General features: G+C 37.7%; 1 protein-coding gene across 5 annotated transcripts in view; it reads right to left on the minus strand.

Annotated features, from left to right (window-relative positions):
• The window catches only part of Neto1 (neuropilin and tolloid like 1), a 94,882-nt gene that overhangs the window by 18,810 nt on the left and 52,942 nt on the right, over window positions 1-23,130 (minus strand). For 3 of the 5 annotated variants that reach the window (XM_075968117.1, XM_075968118.1, XM_075968120.1), the window contains exons 5-7: window positions 19,603-19,644; window positions 19,359-19,486; window positions 8,683-8,911 (exon numbers count right to left, since the gene is read on the minus strand). In XM_075968117.1, coding sequence (XP_075824232.1) covers window positions 8,683-8,911; window positions 19,359-19,486; window positions 19,603-19,644 — 399 coding nt within the window. Of the gene's footprint in view, window positions 1-8,682; window positions 8,912-19,358; window positions 19,524-19,602; window positions 19,645-23,130 lie in introns of those variants that run through there. The other 2 variants (XM_075968119.1, XM_075968121.1) reach the window with 2 other exon arrangements.

The following is a 23,130-nucleotide window of genomic DNA, read 5'->3' on the forward strand; positions in this document are numbered from 1 at the left end:
GCTCTTGTAGACCAGGCTGGTCTCGAACTCACAGAGATCCACCTGCCTCTGCCTCCCAAGTGCTGGGATTAAAGGTGTGCCCCACCACCGCCCAGCGGCATAGGACTTATTGGAGCTTGGTGGACTTATTGGAGCTTGGTGGTTCATGTAGCTGTGATCCTCTTGGTATGGGTATTGGGAACTGACCTTGGATCCTCAGCCATAGTAGTATGGGCTCTTAACCACTGAGTCATCTTTCCAACTCCAATCTTCATTGTTTTAAACATAGGATTTGCTAATGTATAAATCTAGCTAATATTAAAAGGTATTTTAAAATGTTGTGGTACATGTTTTGATGTGTTGGATTGTCCCTCATGAAACATGTTTTCCCAATAAAAGTAAAATGCTTTCACCTCAGTTTGTCTTGTTTAGGGCTTCTATTGCTGTAAAACGACACTGTGAGCATGGCAACTCTTATAAAAGAAAACTTTTAATTGGGGTGGCTCACGTACAGTTCATGGGTTCAGTCCATTGTCATCACGGCAAGATTTTGAAAAGGAGCGGGGGCTCTTTGTTTGTCCCAGCCACCTGGCTAGCTTACACCTGAAATAATCATACAGGAACTGGATTCATTAAAACACTGTTTGGCCCATTAGCTCTAGGTTTTACTGACTAATGTTTACATCTTAATTTAACCCATTTTTATTAATCTGTGTATCACCAAGTGCCAGTGGCTTTCCTGCAATGATTCAGCATGTCTGACTCTGGCAGCTCCATGGTGTCTCTCTGACTCTGCCTTCTTCCTCCCAGCATTCTGTTTAATTTTACCTGCCTACCTAAATTCTACCCTATCAAGGCCAAGGCAGTTTCTTTATTCATTAACCAAGACAAACAACACATAGACAGAAGGACCTCCTACACCAACAAGACATGGCAGAGAGCAGGCAGACATGGTGCTATGGCTGTAGCTGAGAGTCCTACATCTTTCAGGCAACAGGAAGAGGTCTGAGTGTCACACTGAGAAAAGCTTGGGCAAAAAGACCTCAAAGCCTTCCCCCACAGTGACACACTTCCTCCAACAAGATAGCAAGCCCTAATAATGCCACTCCCTTTAGAGCCTATTTTCTTTCAAACCACCACACTTTGCTTTCTCCAAACATTCTTGGTCTTAATATTCTAAACCAATCTGATAAATGAAAATCCTAAGTCACGACTGAATGCATCCCCTTCTGTTGCTGCTATATATAGGCTCATTTCCCACCTAGAAGGCTATGTGTACTAATTTATGATTAACTATTTCTTGATTTTTTAACCTTTTCTAATAATAGTCATCATCATTTTCTTACTGCATTCTTACATTCTTATTTCTCTTGGGGTTAAAAACAAGGATTTATCTTGACCATTTTCACCCGTTCATTGCATTTCACCTATAAAAGTTTTCATCAATGCAACTATTAAGTATCACATATTTAAATATCATGATTTTTATTACCTATGTATGCTTGTGTTGGAAAGACTTGCCAAAAGGACATAAATTCAGCAATTTTCAGCATATTTTATGTACTGTTGATATTTAAATCTCTGCCATCTGGTATTTATGTTTCTATATGACATACATGGTAAATATTTCCTACATTAATAAAATGCTCTTAATCTACTTTAAACACAGCAAATTATAGTGGTGTGATATTAAAATCTACCTCACTAACATACCAATTTATACTTTAGAATAATCACAACTTATGGCATATCTTTTTTACAACACAGATATTTAATTGTTGGAACAGATTGAATATAGTCACTCTAGGTCTCAGTAATGACCCCAGGTCTGTCATTGTGCCTAACTTCATCTTTCAGGGAAATTATGTTATTATTTCATAACTATCACCATGATACTTGCTCTTACTCTAGGTTATATGTTCATATCAAAAGTTTTGGATCTTAGAACTATAGATAAGAGAGAGCATGCAGAATTCATCTTTGGGGGTTATATTACTCCATTCAATATAATCTTTTCTAAGTCCTTCCATTTACCTGCAAATTTCATAATTTCTTTTTGTTTTACATCTCAATAGTACATATATATCATGTACATATACCACATTGCCATTAGCCATTAATCAGTTGAAGGATTCCTTGCAATGTGCAATAGTGGCACTTGTGTCCTGGGGGCAAACAAATAATTTACATATAATCTGAAAGTGTCCAGTATTTAAAAATATTGTTTACTTGCTTATATGTTTACGACACACATTTCTTGCTCACTAATCAAGTACTATAATGTGCAAAAGCTGTCCATGGGAGAAGAACAGTAAATAGCTCTCTAGAAGTGAGAATTGTCCTGGCTTATGGGAGGCATCCATTCCCATTACTGAATTCATGCACAAACCCAGAGCAAGAATGGCTCTGAAACAGCAATAGGTGACTCACCCTGATCAGGTGCAATACACCAGGGTCCTCAGCTTTCCCATATTGTATATTAATGTTAAATCAGTAATCCTGCCATGATTTGTTATGAATAAATATAGTCAAAGTTAAATACTAAATATAATCTTTTTAATTGGATGATTCCTCAATAGTCAGTGACTATGGAAAGAGATACAAATATATTAAACTGTATTATTAGAAAAACTTTGATATACGTCATTAAGATAAAACTCAATTTATCATTAATTGTTCTATTTAAGAATGACCCAGAATTATTTTCCACGAAAAGTATAGAGGTACTTTTTCTAATTCCTGAACTAACTGAATGTACTGTCTAATTCCCAAACATGGAGGCAACTATACACTGTTTGTTCTGGGTGTGCTTTTTTTTTTTTTATCAAGGTGCTTAGCTGTCACAAACAGCAACATTTGCCACAATTCTGTGACATCTCTGGTCAGAGTGAGAGCAGCTGAAGAAGTGAGTATTCCTTCTGCCACATGAAAGCTGGCTACAGAGCGTGATTTCACATTTCACAGCCTTCACTGTGGGGAAATCCTTTCTATTTTGGGGGATCTTGGGTCTCCTATGGGCAATAATATTATTTCTGTGATAAAGAAGGTCATGTAAGACTGACTTTGTAATAATTTGCTTGCAACATCTGCTGATATGACAAGGAACCCATGTCCCCACGATAAACTCATTTCCCCCTTTCCTGTGATTAATTCAGATGAGAAAAATGTTTGATAATTTAAACATGTATATATTGGTATTTATCAGTCGTCATATTGGTGGATCACATTGGTAGATCCTGAAGACTGTGGTCATTTTAATTTTACTTATGTCTAATAGTTATGTGAGGGTAGCATGCTGTGCTCTCTGATTTTAACAGATGAGTGTGCTCTTCGGCCAGAATTTGCACATAATGGGGCCAACGTATCAATTACATGAAAATCATGTAGAGTTTCTTTGAACTGAGCCAACTGATCACCCAATATCATCACCTTTGTCATCATTAACCTCTTTATAAAAAGAGATGTTTAACCCAGAATGTCTCAAAGGCAGCAAAGTAACATTATGTTATGAACAGATGTTCAGTCCTTGCCTCAATTCAATTAGCATGTTACCAACAAGACGGTACTGTGCAGGGAAGAGTGACTAACCTCTCTGGACATTTATCTGGTTTTGAGATTATACCATGTGAAGACATGTGATAGATGATTTCTGAACCCCGCTTTGACTTGGGAATGCATTTTATCTTCCTGCATGCACTTGACTGTAGTCCATTTGAGAACCCTAAAAAAAATCTACCGTCTTCTAGGTGATCTATGATCAACAGAAGTGCATTTCTCAGAGTTCTCGATGTAGGGAACTCAGGCATCAAGGCACCAGCAAAGTTGTCTCGTGAGGGCTGTTTCTCCATCTCTTGTCCCCCACTCTGGTGGTGTATAGCAGAGAACTCAGATTTCCCAGCACTTTCACTTGGTAAGACTGAAATGCCCACAGTCACCTTGCAAAGTCTCCATTTCTTCACCCTATCATTCTGGAGATGATCGATGATTGTCTAAATATACAGACCTTAAATATGTTTGTTGTCAGGTACACATTTTTTTGGTCATATAATTACATTATGTGTTTTGTCGTTAACAAAAACTAATCTGTATACCCATAGCTGTTGTTTTATTTGTCTACACATACTGGGGTCTAATGTCTATGGTAAGGTATTTAGAAGACAAAGGTTTATTTATTTGAACTGGGTCTTAGGAATTGAGTCTCTGCGAGGTCATGAAGATTAATTAATCATCAGTGTAGAGGCCTATTATTCACTCCAGGAAGCCCCATATAAAGCAGGAGAGAGACAATGCACACGCAGAAACTCACACACTTAATCACACATAATGTCCACACACACGGCTGTTTGGTCACGCTCACACCGATACACAGGTGATGTCTATTCTGCTCATTGCCGTGTGATTCCCTTTGCCACTTTCAGACACTGTCAACAAGTCATCCATGACCAGAACAGGCATGCAATCTGCACTTCCACTACTCTTGTGTCTTTGTGACACATGCAGTTTCCATGTGTTATGAGCAACAGACGACAGAATAATACCCTATAAACATAAGCAACTATAGCCATCCCCGCCATTAACAATGCAGTTCCAGATCTGTTGCCAAACTTAGGTGGCATAAAGCCATGGTGGGTGAGAAACCTGAAGCTTCTTAGTGAGTCATCTTGATGCCTATATAAGAACCCCCCCAAAATGATTCTAAACCACTTAATTCAAGAAGAAGCTCACTTTTTATTTTCTTATAGTTCCTATACCTTATCTATCTAGTAGATCATGGTTCCAATAAATAAAGCAGTATACACAGTTCATGGAATAATGACTTCTCCCTTCAGTACACAAATACAATTATTAATGATAATAATGAAGGAAGGAAAGCAAAATACCATGATAAAATATTTAAGAATATTTAATATTTTCTTTAATTCTAATATATTTTATGTAAATAGCCTTTTCTTTCTTCTTATGATGTTATGATAAAATACAGCCTTAACTGGGTCACTTGTAGCAATGCATTATTTTTGCACAGTTCTAGAATCTGCAAAATCCAAGACTGACATACCAGCATGGTAGGTACATGGTGACAATCAGTTGAGAGGGGAAAACACCGCACTGGGTGCTCACAGGTGGGGAGAATGGGAAGAATCACTTCCCGAGGACGCTGTCTGTGAAGCCCAGGCCCATTAGTGATTGTTTGTCTTTGAAATCTAATCAAATTATAAGACTCTAACTTCCTAAAGGCTTCATATTGTATATTAGATTTTTTAATGTATGGAATTTGAAGGCTTTATAGAAATCACCAGACTTTCCCTTGACAAACTGACCATGTATGTGCAACAACAGGGATTATTCAATACAACAGGCTAAATATCCCAGATTGCACACAAAGGCTTTAGCAAAAGCTTATTGCAAATGAATGCAATGACTGGAGAAACTGTTATTATAATACCCCTCATTCAAAGACAAGCAAACATTCTCTACCTTGGAAGAACTTAACCGGTTGAGTGGACCTTCCCTCAATGTTGAAGGAGCATCTTTTATCCTACTGACTGTTAATTAATACAGTTATTCACTAAATGGCTTTAATAGTCCGTAAAATCACAGGAACTAAAAAGCTTTATTTTCTCTCAACTATAGTTATGTAGTAGGTTCATGGCATGACATAATCTATAATTCTTACATGCATGCAGATTCCTAAATACCCACAGAATTCAATAATCAATTTTAGAGGTAAAAGGGACCTTAACTGTTAAAATTTCCTGCTATCCCACATATTGTCAAGCTTTCCAATGGATTATTTTACCCATAAAAATGCCAAAGGGTAAAATACAAAGTTTTCATTTTGATCACTGTAGTATCCCATGCACCTGACACCTTTTTGTATGATTATTGCAAGTCCTTTAATTATACAGCTAAACATGTTTCCCTCATAACATGAAGTTATTGGCTCATATTGCACTTGAGTAAAGTCTTAAATTCTAGAGGATATTTTAAATTTGGCAATATATTTTTCACTTATCTGTATTAAATTTTACAGTGCAATAGATAAAAATTGAATATTTTTCATAATATGTAAGAGATTTCACAGTAGTTTGCCACCCCATTATTTATTTATAAATTAGATAGGGGATCTCAGTGAGTTATGATTCCAAATTGAAAAGAATATTCAAAAGATTCCTCACACTGGAGGCCAGGTCGATGGCTGAGCACCTAAAAATGTGTTTGTTATACATGCCTGATGATCTGTTTGCTCTCTAAAAGGAGAGAATCTGCTCCACAATGCTGTCCTCTGACTGACACATAAGTGTTCTGGGACACCACCACACATATTACACAAACTTTAACAGGAACTGAAAATATGAACCCATCAAATAACAGCACAGTTAATTCTAGCACATCAATATTATTGTGACGGTTACCTGAACATTTCTTTCTGTGGTGAGACTACTTACTAATCATTTCTTAGCATTTTTTTCTTTATTGTTTTGTTTATTTTTTTAGTTGTTGAAAAAAAAATTTCTGCCTTCTCCCCATTTCCCATTTCCCTCCCCGTCCTCCCACACATTGCCCCTCCCCCAACTCCCCTCCCCCTCTTCCGCTCCTCCCCACTCCATTCCTCCTCCCTCTGGAGAATGAAGAGCAGACCAGATTCCCTGCCCTGCGGAAAGTTCAAGGTCCTCCCACTTCTATCCAGGTCCAGGAAGGTGAGCATCCAAACAGGCTAGGCTCCCACAAAGCCAGTTCATGTATTAGGATCGAAACCTAGTGCCATTGTCCTTGGCTTCTCATCAGCCTTCATTGTCCGCCATGTTCAGAAAGTTCGGTTTCACCCCATGCTTATTCAGTCCCAGTCCTGCTGGCCTTGGTGAGCTCCCAATAGATCAGTTCCACTGTCACAGTGGGTGGGTGCACCCCTCGTGGTCCTGACTTCCTTGTTCATGTTCTCCTTCCTTCTGGGGCTAAGGGGAATTGGGGTGAGAAACGTGAGAAGGGGAGGATTGGGGGAGCTTGGGGGAATGGGATGATTGGGATAAAGGAAGGGTGGACACAGGAGCAGAGAAATATATATCCTAATTAAGGGAGCCACCTTAGGGTTGGCAAGAGACTTGACTCTAGAGGGGCTCGCAGGTATCCAGGAAGATGTCCCCAGATAGTACCTTGGGCAACTGAGGGGAGGGAACCTGAAATGACCCTATCCTATAGCCATACTGATGAATATCTTGCATATCATCTTAGAACCTTCATCTGGCGATGGATCGAGATAGAGATAGAGACCCAAATAGGAGCACCAGACTGAGCTCTTAAGATCCAAATTTCTTAGCATTTTACAAGAGAAAAATATATCATCATTGACTAGGTGCAACAGTTCCGTTATCCTTATATTCTTCAAAATATCATGTTACATATGGCAAATGTATAATGTGTTATATAAATAACATATAGTAAACACAATTTCTAAGATGATAGATCTCATCCAAACTGTATTCCACAAGGTATATAAATTGCTATTAACACTTTTAAACAGAAGACTCTAGAAGGAGCACTCTCCTAAATGTTACTGAGTCATGTGACACAAGCCCCAAAAATTGCACTAAAAATTTCCCATATTCTAGTCTAGAAAATATGAGATTATTTTTTAAATATCACCATGAAATAAAGATCCAAGACCTCCAGCATTTCAGTCAACCACTGAGAAGAAGTCAGAGCCTTCCCCATGCATAAACAACCCACAGCTGGGCACAGAATCTAAGTCAAAGTCCATGGTACGATTTAAAAAGATCAAGTGACCTTCAAGGTTTCTGGTGATACAGAATACACCAGCTGCATAACTAGACAGGAATTTAAAGTCAAAGGTAACTGTGTGTTTTATAAAATAATTATCTAAAACTTTTCACAATTCTGCACCTAAAAATCTTGGGACCCAGTGCTGTTTATAGCAAGAGATGTCTTAGAAGGCTCTGAACTCTTTCTCTCTTTTCTATTCAAACAAAATGCACAGCTTCAAAATATGAGGATTTTCCCATTTAAAACTCAATTTCTTGGCATTTTTCATTTGCTTATATTCGTGTACCATGAAATAGCCTATGTTTCCAAAGAATGTCATAATATTTCTATTCAGACAGCTCATTATTCATTAAACTGTAGTTTTCAAAATTAAAAATTAAAAAGCAAACATATACTTTGCAGTAACTTTAAATATTATATCACTTAAACATCGTCTGATTTTCCCCCTGATTCTCTGTCTTCCCAAGCACTCCTCTTTTCCCTTTAACTGTAGCTCTGCAGTAGCGAGCCTGTCCCAATTAAATGAGACTGCACCAGAAACTTACTAAAGCCAACATATCAAACATTTTATGGCGTTTTGAGAAAACTATGTTTAAACTCAAGCTTCATCAGAAGCTGCAGCACCACCGCCATATTTTTGGGAAGAGATAAACCAAAGGCAAACAAAATCCACCATTTCCCAGTGGAAGAGCGTGCACTCGTTCAAGCGAGGCTCTGATGCATATACGGAAATAAGTACTCAGAATGTGATATGTAGCTCCCACTGCATCAGAATGAGGGGAAAGGAACCTCACTGGTTTTAGCCACTTATTAGGAAACGCCCCACTGTGCCCAAGCTGCATGAAGAAAACCCCATTAGCAGCAAAGGAGCCTTGCAGCCTGGGACACTTCTGAAGGACAAGCAGTCAAGGAAAGGAGCCTTACGTTCTTGAAAGGAGGTGAAGAGCATCTGAAACCTGCTGTTGCGGCTGCCCTCGTCCGCCCACATGCGGATCACCCCCAGACCTGTGCGCAGCATCACGTCGTTAGCCACGGTGCTGCAGAACTTGGCTTTCAAGTCCTCCACCGAGCTGCTTCCATCGTATACGGCCACGAAGTTCCTTTTGCACTCATTTGAATTCTGCATCTCATAGTCCAAGAAACGTAAGTAAATCTGTAAAACAAAGACAAAACAATCTGTTCCTTTCACAAATTCAGAGCAAAGCTAGGAGCTCCTTCTTTCTTTCCAGCCTCACAAGACAGCAGTGATTGCAATCAACCCCATTATTTCCCCGTGTGGGCCACAGGCAACAAGCTCGTGCAAAGCAAATTATCTTTAATATTTCTTTTCAAGTCTTAGTATGCTATTATGAAAAACTTAAATGCACCATTTCCTTTAGCTAAGTATTTTTCCCCCAGATGATCTGATGTCATCCCGTGATGTATCAGAAATCAGATATTAGCTTTCAAAACTTATACACTACTTAGCTTTATATATGGAAGTACTTTAAATATTTCTTTATGAACTCTTGTTCAAGCGCCTTCTTGTTTTGTTTTGAAAAATTTTATGTAAAGGACAATTTACATTAAAACAGTGAAAGACAGCTTTTGATTTCAGCCTGTTTAGATCACAAGTATTCAGTGTTGTGGTGTAGCATACCAAAACATTTTAAAACGCCAGTCTAGCTATTTTCATCATACTTAAAATCAGGCCACTTAACTAAATCTACACAAATAAAAGTTAAATTAGCATTTAAGGAATACAATGTGCATTGACACCAATTCCTATGTCATCATTAAATGCTCCCAACTGTTTTGTGAATCATATGCGGATGTACTCAGATGTGGCAACTCGAGAGGATAATTAACAAGTGAGATGTGAAGCCTCTGGCCCCACTGTCCATACTCTTCCTCAAAGATGGTTCATGGTGAAGTGACATTGTCTGACTCCTCCAAGTGTACTCAGAACCACAAGTGATTGGTTCCAGTAGGAATCAGACTACAAGACTTGTTGGTTTTTCAATCCACCCACTCAGCAATATCCACAGTTTCACAGCCACAATTTAAATAACAGTAAGTTAGGAATGAAGCTCTCACAACATGTGGTAAATCATGACAGCAAGATAGAATGTGAAACTAGGAATTATATACACAAAAAGTGAGTGAAACAAATTAGTGAATGTGCAATAAGAATGATATATGAACAAAACTGACCTCCTTTGAACACACCAGGTATTTGTTTACATTTTATTTTTTTAATCATGAGCATCTACAGGCTATTCTTTTTAAATTAGACGTACTTCATGCATACAAAGGTGTACATTTATTTTAAGTTCATGTTTGTCTTTCTATATTCATTTTTGTTGTTATTTCAAAAACTATGGAATGTGTGGGGCAACTTTCTCTACATATCTGGGAATGTCTATTCTATTCTAAGTTTAAAATTTCACAATTTCAGTTAAATACAAATATATTATTGCCCTGTGTGTTATTAGGAAATAGGCATTGGACCCTGTAGAGTCTCTTACAAATCAGTTGTATGCCTTGTCTCCTAAAACAAGATACTTTAGCAATCTCCTAAACAATCTGTGTGCCTGTCATGTCTTCCAAGTCTCTCCAGGTAAACACAACACTTTTGAGTACAAATTTGGTGATCCCACGCCTCCACCTCAAGCCCTCCCCTGAGGTGCAGTACAAATATTGAGGAGCCTTGCTCAGGCCAAGGTCGTCCCTTTTCCTTCCAGGACTGTGTTTCTTTCTCCAAACCCCAAGTTCTGTGCTGCAGGAGCAGCAAGTCTTCCCTTGGAGGAACTGGTCCCTTACTGTAGTAACTTCTTCCCAGTGTGTCTCAAGGTTGAGTTCAGTTAGTACATCCCCAGAAAACAACCTCCCACTGTAGCCTTTTTCTTCATACCCTTCATGCTCGATTAGAAGTGAATATATTTTAAACTACGCTTCCCATGGCACTTCTTCTCTATTCAACTAACTACAACTTCCATTTTCTTTATTAATTTCATTTGCTCAGCATTCATCATATATTTATGGGCTGTCCATACACCCGGCATTTTTGGGTGTTATAAATAATGATTATGCACACAGGTTACCGTCAACAGTAGGAATTGTTTAACATAACTCTCAAAAAACTATGACTGGGATCTAAAGTATATAAAGTATATGACAATATGTTTTATACCTATGTGAGCTGGAAATGAGCTGTGGTAACTCACACCAGATCACCATGACAAAACTTTGAGAGGGAAAAACAAACAGAGAGTTATGAGGCTATGAATGAAATTGAACAATTATTGAGAATTGGAGTTTTACTCTGATTTTCATACAACAAAGTCTTCATATGTAGGACTTCTGTAACTTTCCAGATACCCTGGATGAATTTTAAGTTAGCTGACATATCAATACCAATACAACACATAGTTAAAAGAAGCACCCTCTGTTACCATGTCCATGTCATTGCTTTATGTTATTTCACAAAAAATATTAACTACTACTCCCATAATCCATGTGGAGCTTATTCGCACCAACATAATAAATTTCTGAAATTGTCAACAGTATTCTAGAAATGTCCAGCTTAAGAAAGTATAATTTTGTTTTGTTTTTGTTTGGGGACAGCACAACTGTTTTAAAAAAGTGCTTGTGTTTCTGAAGATCCTGCTAGCCAAAGGAGGGCAGGGAATCTTTCTCTAAAGGTTCTGTCCTCTTCTGCTTTCATTTCTGGTGATATATTGTATTTAAATGTTCAGGGAAAAGTCTGGAAGACGTTCTTAACTACTTCCTCTTCCCAATTTTCCAAGTCCTATCACTTTGTTTTTGCAAAAGACCTCCTCTGCCTACACGGCTAAGGTGCTTTAGTGGGGAAAAAACTTGTATAAAAGTGTGACAAGTTAGAAAGCTACGCTCCAGATGTGAGGACAGATTAGCTAAAAGGTTGTTATTGAGCCAAGTCAGATAAAGGGAACTTTGGAAAACTGTACCTTTATTTCAGGTTTAAAAACCAGGTGGGTTGTGGTGTTATCTAATAGAAGGGAACAAGGAAGGAAGAAAAGATTGGATACTCAAGAAAAAAATATGGCAGGCTCAGTTTGGTTGCCAAAATAAGCACAGGGACACAATGTCAGTCCAGGATTAGGTACCCAGGGGTTTAAGAGAACCAATAGCACCATTATATGTTGGGTTTTCTTTTTCTCCAAATGATCATGTCAAGCTGCCTTTTAAATATTTGTATATGGAGATCTGTGGGACTCCCCCCCCCTTGGTCAAAGAAGTTTCTTGTTGCTGTGGATAATGGCCAATTAAGTAACATTTCTGTTCCAAGCGCTAAATGTCTCTGTAAGTGCTCGGTCATTGAAAAATCATCCGCACACCCCCAACCCCCTTCCAGGTTCAGGAAGCATTGCAGAAAGGGGCAGGTAGAGTATCTGAGCTATAGGGTTCAGAAGAGTAATGGGAAATCTGTTCTCTGTACGTGGCATGGCCCTTGTATACATGAACGCACAGCAGCAGAGGCCTATATAAGTTCTAAGCAAGATCGAGTCAATTAAGAAAATCCGGTATGGACATGGGCATGTGGGGCTCTCAAGACTCAGGCCCATGCGAAGAGCTATTGGCAGCTGATGGCCCCTGGGGATAGGAGTAGTTATTCTTTTTTTTTTTTTTAGGTATATGTCCATCTAAACACCTCAGTGGATGATCCAATGCCCATTCACATGTATGGAGAAGCAACTGGACTCAGAAAATTTACGTAAATAAATAGAAGGCGGACATGAAGTTGGGAAGGTGTGGTGGGGGTGTCATGGGGAAAGTTAGAACGAGGAAATGAGTTGTGGCTATGAACAAGTCACATCTATACCAGTATGACACTTTCAAGTCATAAATAACATTAATGGAACAAACATAAATCTGAATTTTTGACATATGTATCACTGTGTCTTTCCCATACTCAGATGAAACTCTTTTTAAAAGAAGGTGTTTTTCAGATGATCTTTATTAGGAAGCTGGAGAAGAGACTAATCAGATGAATGTGAACGCCTGAAGTAGGAATCATAAGCTCTGTTTCTTTGATTTTTTTCATCATGTTGCTTTGCAGTGTCCTGAATAATAGTCAGTAATCTGAAAGCCCTATGAAAATTAAATGAGAATCTGCCGATTTTCATAAGATAGCAAAAATGATACATGCACGAAAAAGTCAGAATATACACATATTCTAAACTGCTCAGCAATAAGCCCGGCATATTTCATCACTCTCAAAAGAACATACAAATTTAATGGAAAAACTTAGTTTTACCAGCCAGAATAGGAGATACGTCACAGTCCATTATTTTTTTAATGTAGCATAAAGTGGCCATGAATATCAATAGTGTTACAAAGTTTAACAACAACAGCTAAATATATATCTACAGAAAGAATAATAGTGAAAGAAAATGATTAACCAAATCAAGACCAAAAAAAAGCACATTTTCATTTGACCCTTTCAAATCCAGAGACTTCAGGGGCATAGTACGCCTGAGCTCTTTCCCAGATTCTTATTCTGTAAGCAGAAACATAGACTGGAATAGTAATTTATTATTATTAGAAACGAGTCTGTGTACATCATTCTTGGCCACGAATTAATATATTTTCACAGCTTCTGACAACAGAGTAGTGTAAAAAGAGATTAGTGCAACATCACATAAGCACAACAACAGCAGATTAGTCCCGCAACAGATTAAAGCAAGAACTCTTGAAGATAAAGAAAACTGATACTTAGAAAAGTCAGGTCACATTTTCCAAGTGACACAGGAGACAAAGCCTTGTATATACTTGCACTTCAGACTGCCTGACACCAAGCTACTCAGTATCTTCATGGCGTTCTATGTAGTCTTAAGGAAAACTTTTAGAAAATGTTCATGTGACATATATTTCAGAGGGAAAGTAATCTACTTGATGAAAACCATTTTAAGTGTTCTTTTTTTATGCAGGGGAAGGGAGGGAGTTGGGAAAGGAGAGAGGGGAAGAGAAGAGAGAGACAGACAGAGAAAGAAGGGAAGAGACAGGAAATGGCCTGTCTACCCCTTCAGAAGAGGAGCAGGATGAAGGAGGAAAACAAAATTTTAACAAAATAAAAGCAAATTGGGAAAAACCCTATGAATTCAGGTCTTTCCAATTTCACGAAAGAATCTCAGAAACATGTTGCTGAAGAATTAAAAAAAAAAAACCTCAGAGATAATAAATGTGCCCCTTTGAAATAAATGACTATCTCAAAAAATAACTTTAAAATTAGGACTATTTAAAGTTGAGGTAGTGCTTTAGTTAGAAAGTCAGCTGACATACTGGACCTACGTTACACATTTGACATTCTGCGCTGTCTATGCACCCATGTAGTCACTGACTGGCGTATGTTCCTGATGAAGAGTGATGGGCAGGACCTGCCTTTAACTTACTTCTATATCGCAAAGTTCTTTTGTTATTTCACATGGAACTCTGTCTATGAAGGAACTACACAACTGCCTTTAACAGGTTTTGTATGAACACTTGTGAAGCTTTTATGCTTATTTAGAACTTCAGGTTTTCTTTTTAATAGGCAAATAAAGTGTAGGGGTGTGACATTTGCTTCACTGGAATGAGATGTGTCCATCTGTAAGTTAAATTTTTTCAATAAAAAAAAATCTGATCAAAATTTTCCTTACTAGCTACAGTCTCTATCATATAAAATTTCTCCTTGCAGATTTTAAAAATACCTTACTGGTCTTGAAGGACAACTTCTAACAGCCTCCTATAAATATTGGCCCAAACCCCTTGTCATTGCATATTTTAATGAGAATAACCTTAGATATTTGTTTATATAAAAGAAATACAGGAAAATCTTAATTTATGATTTATGAGCATTTTAACTCAGTGTTGAGTATTTATCTTAAGTGTAATATGCTAGACCTTTTCTTTAATTATTTCCTTTGAAAATTAATCCAACATTTGGAAAAATGGTTCAAGGGTTAAAAGCAACTTTTGCTCTTTCAGAGGACCCAAATTCAGCTCCCAGAACCCACTGCTGGTGACTCCAGGGGATCTAATTTCTGCTTCTGGCCTCTGAGCGCACTTGCACTTATGTGAGTTTGTGTGTGCGCACACACATACAATATACACATACATGCACATTAATGCATATACATTCACAAATGCATAATTAAAAATGAACTAGTATAAAAATAAATGAAGCAAACATTGATCATCTATTGCATCTATGCTTTTGATTATTTTGAGAACTTTCACTTTTTACCACAAGCTTGGGTTTAGGCTAAGTGTGTATATTCACTTGCTATCCATAACAACACCTTAATATGAAGCAGTCTCATTTTAAAAACTGTAAGATAGTCACTATGACTAGAGTCAGTGTATAAGATTTGTAACATAGTGATTCCATGCAAAAGAGTTATTTCAGGTAGCAAATGAAAAAAATAAGAAAGAAGAAACTCTCTGGTTCCCCGGTGAAGGAAAGAGAAAATGATAAATGGAATAATGTAGAACTCTGGTGAAACAGTCAGATCTCTTCTCAGTGAATCATTTTGATGTATTCCTCTTTTTGATGTGTTCACTCACAAAGAGTTGGAAATGACAGGATGATTCACTGAACAAGATATGGAAACCATTTCTGGGGGTATCTGTTCTCCAAATTGCACTAACGTGGAAGAAAGCACCAAGTTTAAATGCAAAACAAGTACATTTAGCTGAACTCACCAAATATCACATTGACAAAGGTATTTTAATACCAGGAGCTCAGAATTTCCTCCTCTTGTGTCGTGATGATTTGGAAAACATGTCCTGAGGCAATTATTTGAGACTCAACAGAAAACTTGATCACAATAAATGAAAGTTGAGTCATCCATAGTTCTGACATATGTTATTCATGGTTTCAAGACCACTGGATACCTTAATATTTGAACCACAGTATAAAGGCCCGTGTGCAGCGAGTTTTTTGTGGTTGCTATTTGTGACTGGACAGTTCAGGGGCAGGAAGTATATTTGGGGTGACCAGGCAGAAAGTAGAGGCAGGGCAATGAGAACAGGAGATTTCTGGGAGAAGGAAACGAGTCAGTCCGCAGTCATCATCCAGACACAGAGGAAGGAAGATAAGACTGCCTCGTCGAAAAAGCTACCAAGCCAAGTGGCTAGCACAGATAAAAATAATGGGTTAATGTATGATGTAAGAAAGAGTTAATAAGGACTCTGAGCCAACAGTCCAACCACTTTATAATTAATGTAGGCCTCTGTGTATTTCCTTGGGACTGAACAACTGCAGGACTGGGTAGGACAGAAAACTCCATTAACACATGACAACTCTTATAAAAGAAAACATTCAATTGCAGTGGCTTGCTTCCAGTTCAAAGGTTTAGTCCATTACCATCATGGCGGGAAGCAAGGCATCATGTAGGCAAATATGGCACCAGAGAAGAAGCTGAGAGTTCTTATGTCTTAAGTAACTGGAAGTAGTCTGTCTCACTGGGCTTGGCTTAGCATATATGCTATCTCAAAGTCCACCTTCACAGTGGCATACTTACACCTCTTCCAACAAGGCCACACCTTCTGATAGTTCCACTCCCTATAGGACTCAAAAGGTCCTCCTGCAGGCAGGGTTGAATGGAACATGCCCCATTTTGTGCAGGTGTTGCCATTCCACTTAAAGTCATTATCTACAAATACCTAAAGTTCAGCCCTCATGGAATTCAAGTTCAAATTCTTACCACGGTTTGATCTTCCATTATTCCCTACAGGTGACCTTTCTCTGAATGAGATCTAAAACTTGACACATTAATTCCTTTCCTACGGCCTTGTTCTAGAATCTTCACATACACAAAAGCCTGTTCACAGAAGGAAGTGTGTTTATACCCCACATGGTTAAATCAAAAATAACTCTATTATCCTGACCCTGCTTATTTTATTCTATTTCTAAATGGCCCATAATGAAATGGATTTCCAACATTATTTGTTCTCTGGCTTTCCTTGGAAATGATGGCGGATCACATTTTTAACTACAGGATCACCTACATTAATAAAGGAGATATTAGTACATATCCTTTTACCAAATACTAAGAAGCAAAAAGCATTGTATATAAATTTTAATCGTAACAAGCAAACTCTTTATCTGTGTAACTGTTTACTATGCAGGGTCAGGAGAGAGTCATTCAAATATTTACAATGACCCATTTCAATCTTGACCAATGCTTTGATAGTTTAGTCTCATAAATCACTATACTATCCATAAAAATAGGAAGTTCACAACTGTAGGAAACCTTGCTTTTTGGTTTTCTCCACAGCATTCAATGGCATTTCTTGTCCTCTCAAGCTCTAATTGAACAGAAAAGGCTATTACAATAGAACCCTCTTGGTTTAGCTCTGCAGGCAGTGTCCCCTTTGGGTCACCCACTGCCGGATTCCGTAACAGGCAGGTGCACTAGGCATTGTTCTAGAAGTATACAAAAGACAGATTATCTGCCAGCTGGAAGAAGGAGGCGTGTGTTTATACTCCACTTTAATACCGAAGTGACACGGTGCTGCTAAAGAGAGCAAGGTGCTGTGTTTACAGTTCCTGTGCACAAAAGCTGGCTTTTTCAAAAAGATCTCCATTCATTAAGGTGAAGAAAAACAAGCACTCTACTGAGAATCAACAAATTGTATGTAAGATAAATTTAGCTCTCTGATCATCCAGACAAGTGTTTATGAATTTGCATTACAAATATTAATTTGTTACTTTATAAAATATCGTTTGATATAGAGGTTTGAACCTGGGGCTTCCCGCAGGCTAGAGAAGTGCTTTATCACCAGGCTGACTTCACAGCTCTCTTATCCTTTTACTTTTGAGACAGGGTGTCATGAAATGTCCAGTCTAGCTGTGCAAAATCACTCCCTCTGTAGTCTAAGCTAACCCTGAAGTGAAAGGACAGCCATCTTGCCTCTGCCTTCCAGCTGAGCAGACAGAATCACAGGTCTGTGATGTCAGTCTCAGCTAACAAACACCTTTCAATTTTCAAAGAACAAAAGAAAGAGAAATGCAGTGTCTAAATTGTTATAAAGCAAAGACTTTTCAAAACACTTGCTCCCACACGGGGAGATGTATAATTATCGGAGCTCTGAGCAAGACCATTCTTTCATCATGCCTAAGGTTCTGTAGCTACCTGTTTGAAGAAATGGGCAAGAAATATAATCAGGAATGGAAAGGCAAAAGTACTTATTGAAGGGCCAACCAACTCACTCCAAATTCTAAAACACACACACAGACACACACAGACACACACACACACAACAGGAAAAGAGGATTATATTTTGCTCAATCTTAATATCTCACCATCAAAATTCTGTGGTATCTTTCTATCCTAATAGTCCCTTCACTGGTCCTAGACTCTCTGTCTTCTCTCTACTTAGGCATCTGCTCATGTTAGCATGCGTATCCTTTCTTCCCACATAATGCTTTATTTCTGAAACTCAAATCCAATCTCATCCCCTTTTTCCTAGCTTTTCTGATACCACTAAACACTGGGGGTAATCTCTGGAAAGACCCACAGAGCTCCAGAGCTCACAGACTTGCCTCCTGGAACCCCACGCCTCAGTAGGTCTTACTGTAAATATTGTCTGAAGGGATTAAATTTAGGTCCATAAGTTTTCAAGACAATCATTCCACAGATAAAGCCATCTTTCCATCCTGCTCCCCCCCATCATATTTTCATTGGATAATAATGTTCTTGGCTTTTCAGTGTCATTAAACCAATTAATTAAACCAGGAATTGATTTTCTTCAATGAATAGTCAGTATAAGTTCAAATCCAGTCATGTTAGAACTCTGTCATATGCATGGGAATGAGAATAAAAATAAGATAAAGGGGGAAATCTATAAAATGTACTGATTTTTGTTTTTACAGTTGCTCTGAAGGCAGACCTGTAATGATAAATACATTCTTCACTGTTCTAAATAGTGTTTTTAAAGTGCTTGTCTGCATCTGAGTTTTACCCGTTACATTTACTGTGATGCACGTAACAGTTAAAGCATTATATTGTATTTCTAGCACTCAAGAAATGGTGTGGTCAACAATAGGTCTAGAGTGCTTGTGTGTGAAGGACTTGAAGGATTTGGTCATATACCCCCTACATTCACCGTAACAATTACAAGGAAAACAGTCAACAATTCCAGAAGAACTGTCCTCTCTCTTCACTGGGGTGCGAGCTTTCCTAGGCCCTGTCACTGACATCCATCCTTGTACACCTTTATCTCACAGGCCAGAGATACATAGTCTCATAAACCCTTCACACTTTTTCCTCAGACGTAGCATTAGTTTGAAACTGTGTCTACTGACAGTTGGAGAGCTTGTTTAACTTCATTCCTGACAAGAACTCCAGCCTGACACTGAGATCTAGGTTCCAGAGAGGCAGACTTGCTTCACTCATATATAACCTGCTCACCAGATCCCATACTTCTGTTCATGCTGGAAAGTCGTGTTAAACAGGTGGATACAAGTCTCATTTTAAGACACAGGATACTGCTTATGTATGGCATGTTTAACATGTTCCAATGCTACTAGATAATATGAGAACTAGATGCTCTCAAGTGCACTGTTGTGTAGGTGTTTCACCTTTGGGACTGACCTTGGATCGTGGTGGGGCTCGGATGTACCACTTGCAATCCACGGCTTCACTGGCAGAAGCTTTGCCTTCCTTCAGAATCTGTATTGACTCCACAATTCCTTCAGGACCGCCCATCTCAAACTCACACGCTAAACAATAAAATTCCAAACACACACAAAGATGGAGCTTGAATAATAAAACCAAAGTATACTTCACCACAGAAAACAAAGACCTCTGGACATTATCAAATCTTTGATTTACCAACCTGGCAATGGTTTCAATACTCCAAGGTCCTTAAAGTCGGGATCTTAAAAATTGAGAAAAAGACAATTAGTTTTATTCTGCATATATTTCTCACTATGATATTGAGTAATGGTCCTTTAAATTATTCAGGAAGTAGCCTGCATATACATTTGGAGAATTTAGGTTATAAAAGAAAAAGCACATGATAATATTAACATGAATTTCAAGTGTATGTCAATATAACCACATATTGCTACTGTTATTTTCTCACTAAAAAAGGAGCTGTTTCAAATCTTTAACACCATTGCTGTATCATATACTCAACTCAAGTTATATTTCTGTAAAGTATATCCATGGGGAAGTCATAGTTTGAGTTCTTCCCACATATTACAAACATACCTTGTTTTCTAGTTCAAAAGGTTATGTAAATTGTTGAAGAAAATTCTTGCCTAGGATTTTAGCAGAATGGAGGTCAGGTAGAAAAGTGAAAAATCCTTTCTCTGTAGCTGAAAGACTTGTCCTGTTTTCCTGCCATGTGTGATTCATACCATGATGGCTTTTATAGTATTTCTCCATTCTCTGCTTTTTAAGCTCCTTTCTCATTCTCTGTGAACTGAGTCTCAGGAACTAGTTACTCTTTGCTTATTTACATGCTTCATGGGAAGTTTGATTCATCATAAGCTTGGCAAATGTCCTTGTTAAATGACCAAAATGTCATCATCAATCCCATTTCCTGGGCTTGGTTGTAAAGTATAGGAACACAGCCCATGAAGTGCAAAGTTGAGCCTGAGGAGTGCATCTGAGAATGTTTGCCCAATGGGATACATGAGGCATTTGTAGGTTTTCTTGCTATTTTGGAGATCCTCTGAAGTCATATGCATGCTTCATTGCTGAGAGGCCCTAAGATCAGACATGAATGTGTCAACTCTGATGTCAAACTGAATGAAACACAACCCATACGAGGAACATTTCTCTGACTTGAAACAATCTGTGTCCACAGAGTCTGGCCGGTTTGAATGGAATTTCCTCTTACCTGTGCTAAGACCATGGCTCTGATATGATGATACATGATTAAAGAATTTGTGTGAGTAGTTTAAAGTTGAGTTTGTAATTTAGGATGATATTTATATAATAAAAGAGATACTGGATAAAATCTTAAAGAACTTGAAGCAGTTTGTGAAATAATTCTCAAAAGTGACCATCAACTGCAGTATGAAAAGTTCATTATGGCAAATTTAGGTATACATACAAAGATCATGTGAGTTTACATACGGCTTTGTACGGGTGCACCTCATCCTGTGCCCTTGTGGGTGAGCATGCTGAATGTACCTGCCCTGTACTTGTGTTAATGTCTTCCATTGCTTGTTTCCTTTCAGTTAAATACTGACATACCTGGTCTGTTGGCAATGAGAGGCAAAGCGTTGGTCACAGTAGCTCACCATCGTAACAACACTACCAGAATTTACACATATACATTAATTCAAGAAAAACAAAAATATTTTTAGCCAAGCAACCATTTTTTTCTAGAACTATTTGAAAATAGTTCTGTTAGTTATATGGGGCAAGGAAAATGTCTGTATATGATTTCCTTTGAAAACAAAAAAAGGCATAATTATACATGTATATATATATATATATATATATATATATATATATATATATATATATATATATATATATATATAATTTACACTAAGCTATTTATCCGTAGGACATGCTTTCTTTTATCTTCCTTGATTATCAATGAGCATCTCATTTTTCTTCCAATAATATGTATTAAATGCTTGATATGTTTGTAATAAAACAGCTACATTTTATGTAAAATTACGGTTTTTACCATTAAACTGTCCACTGGTATGTAATAGAGTCACATGTATTCTCTGGAGATGTCAAGCTTTGCAATAGGCTGTGGTTGTACACAACTATATCACAACACTCTGGAATCAGAAGCAGGAAAACTACTTGATGTTCAAGGACATGTTGGTCTCTGTAAGCTCTAGGACTGTGTAGTCAAACCTCATCTCAAAAATTAATAACTAAATTAAAGTCAAGAATACATTTGCAGGGTGCAGCTCATTGAAGAACATTTGCTTAGCAGGGGAAAAGCTATGGGTTTAATTCTCAGCAGCAACAGCAAAAAATATTTACATCTAAAACTCAGATGGCCCACACTGGGTATCTAGATTTTTCTTATTCATTATGCCCTTTTTGCCATTTGACCTCTGCTTAAATTAATCTCTTGAAAATGTACATCATCACCTTAATGATTAGAAAGTTTCAGCTGCTCATGCTGTTTCTATAACTTTGAGGGAAATTAAGTTACTGTTCTATCTTCCAGTTTGAAGGGAAAACATTTATCATTTTTATAAGCCATGCCACATCAGGTTGATATTAATGCCAACAGCAGCAAATATAAATTTAGTTTTGTCTTTATATTAACAGTGATAGAAATGATGGCTTAAAACACTTTTGGAAAAAATTGTTTTGCCATTTATTTTGAATACTATAATTATAAATTTCTCATATGATCCAAAACAACCAAAAGTACATTTCAAGTAGCCGCAATTGGATGTAAGAGTAATAAGTTTGATTGATTGTTCAAGGTTATTTGGGGCAATGGCACATTATTATCTACACGCACAGTAAAGTAGAACCTCATAACCAGTTTTCTACTCTTTTGATGTCTCTCAAATTGTGCTCACCACAAAGCAACCTGAATTAATTTTAAAAATATAAATGAATTTATGAGAGTCACTTCCCACTGTCCTTTGAGTATGACCACAGCTTTTCATCTGTCCCTCCTGGGGCCACATAGTCCACATCAGGACCGCTTCTCTCACCACAGTCTTGTTTCCTCTGGTAGTAAAAAATCTCACAAAAGCTTTTCCAGATATCCCAGCCTAAGGCAGCATTGTCTCTCTTCTTTTTTCTCCTTTGTTGTTTTTTATTAGAATTTACAGTTATTTTTCTCTGTGCTTTTGTTTTCGCTGTCTACTTCCATGAACCCATGATAAATTCGACTCTATGAGGTAACATGTTTATTAAAGACCCATAGCATTGCAATGGTCAATAATGTTACTGAATTAAATGTAATTCTATATGTACAAAAAATGCATCACCATATTCCCACTTCATTCTTCTACATTTACATAGGCTTTCAAGCTCTTATACTTTAGCTTTTCCTGTCCATATATTGGATCAAGCTTATCACAGGCTTTCACTGTAAACACATCAATGTACGTGCCTTATCACAGATCTACTCCTGCTGACATTTGCTTGTTTGGCATGCAGTTATGCCTTGTTTGCCCACCCTCTCACAAGTGCCGGTTGACATATAACAATTCTGGCCCATACCATAAGGATAGTTTAACTTCAAGAAGTTGGCTTTTAAAACCCACTAAGAATTTCTCCAGATTATTTTCTGACCATGATCAGTCTTAAAACTATATTCATCAACCATATATAACATTGTCAGTTTCTTTTCCAAAGCAAGTTGTGTAGTACATGCATGAATACACATACATGTAATCAATGAATGCAACAGAAGAAT

The sequence above is a fragment of the Microtus pennsylvanicus genome, chromosome 4, assembly GCF_037038515.1.
Source record: "Microtus pennsylvanicus isolate mMicPen1 chromosome 4, mMicPen1.hap1, whole genome shotgun sequence".
Taxonomy (NCBI): domain Eukaryota; kingdom Metazoa; phylum Chordata; class Mammalia; order Rodentia; family Cricetidae; genus Microtus; species Microtus pennsylvanicus.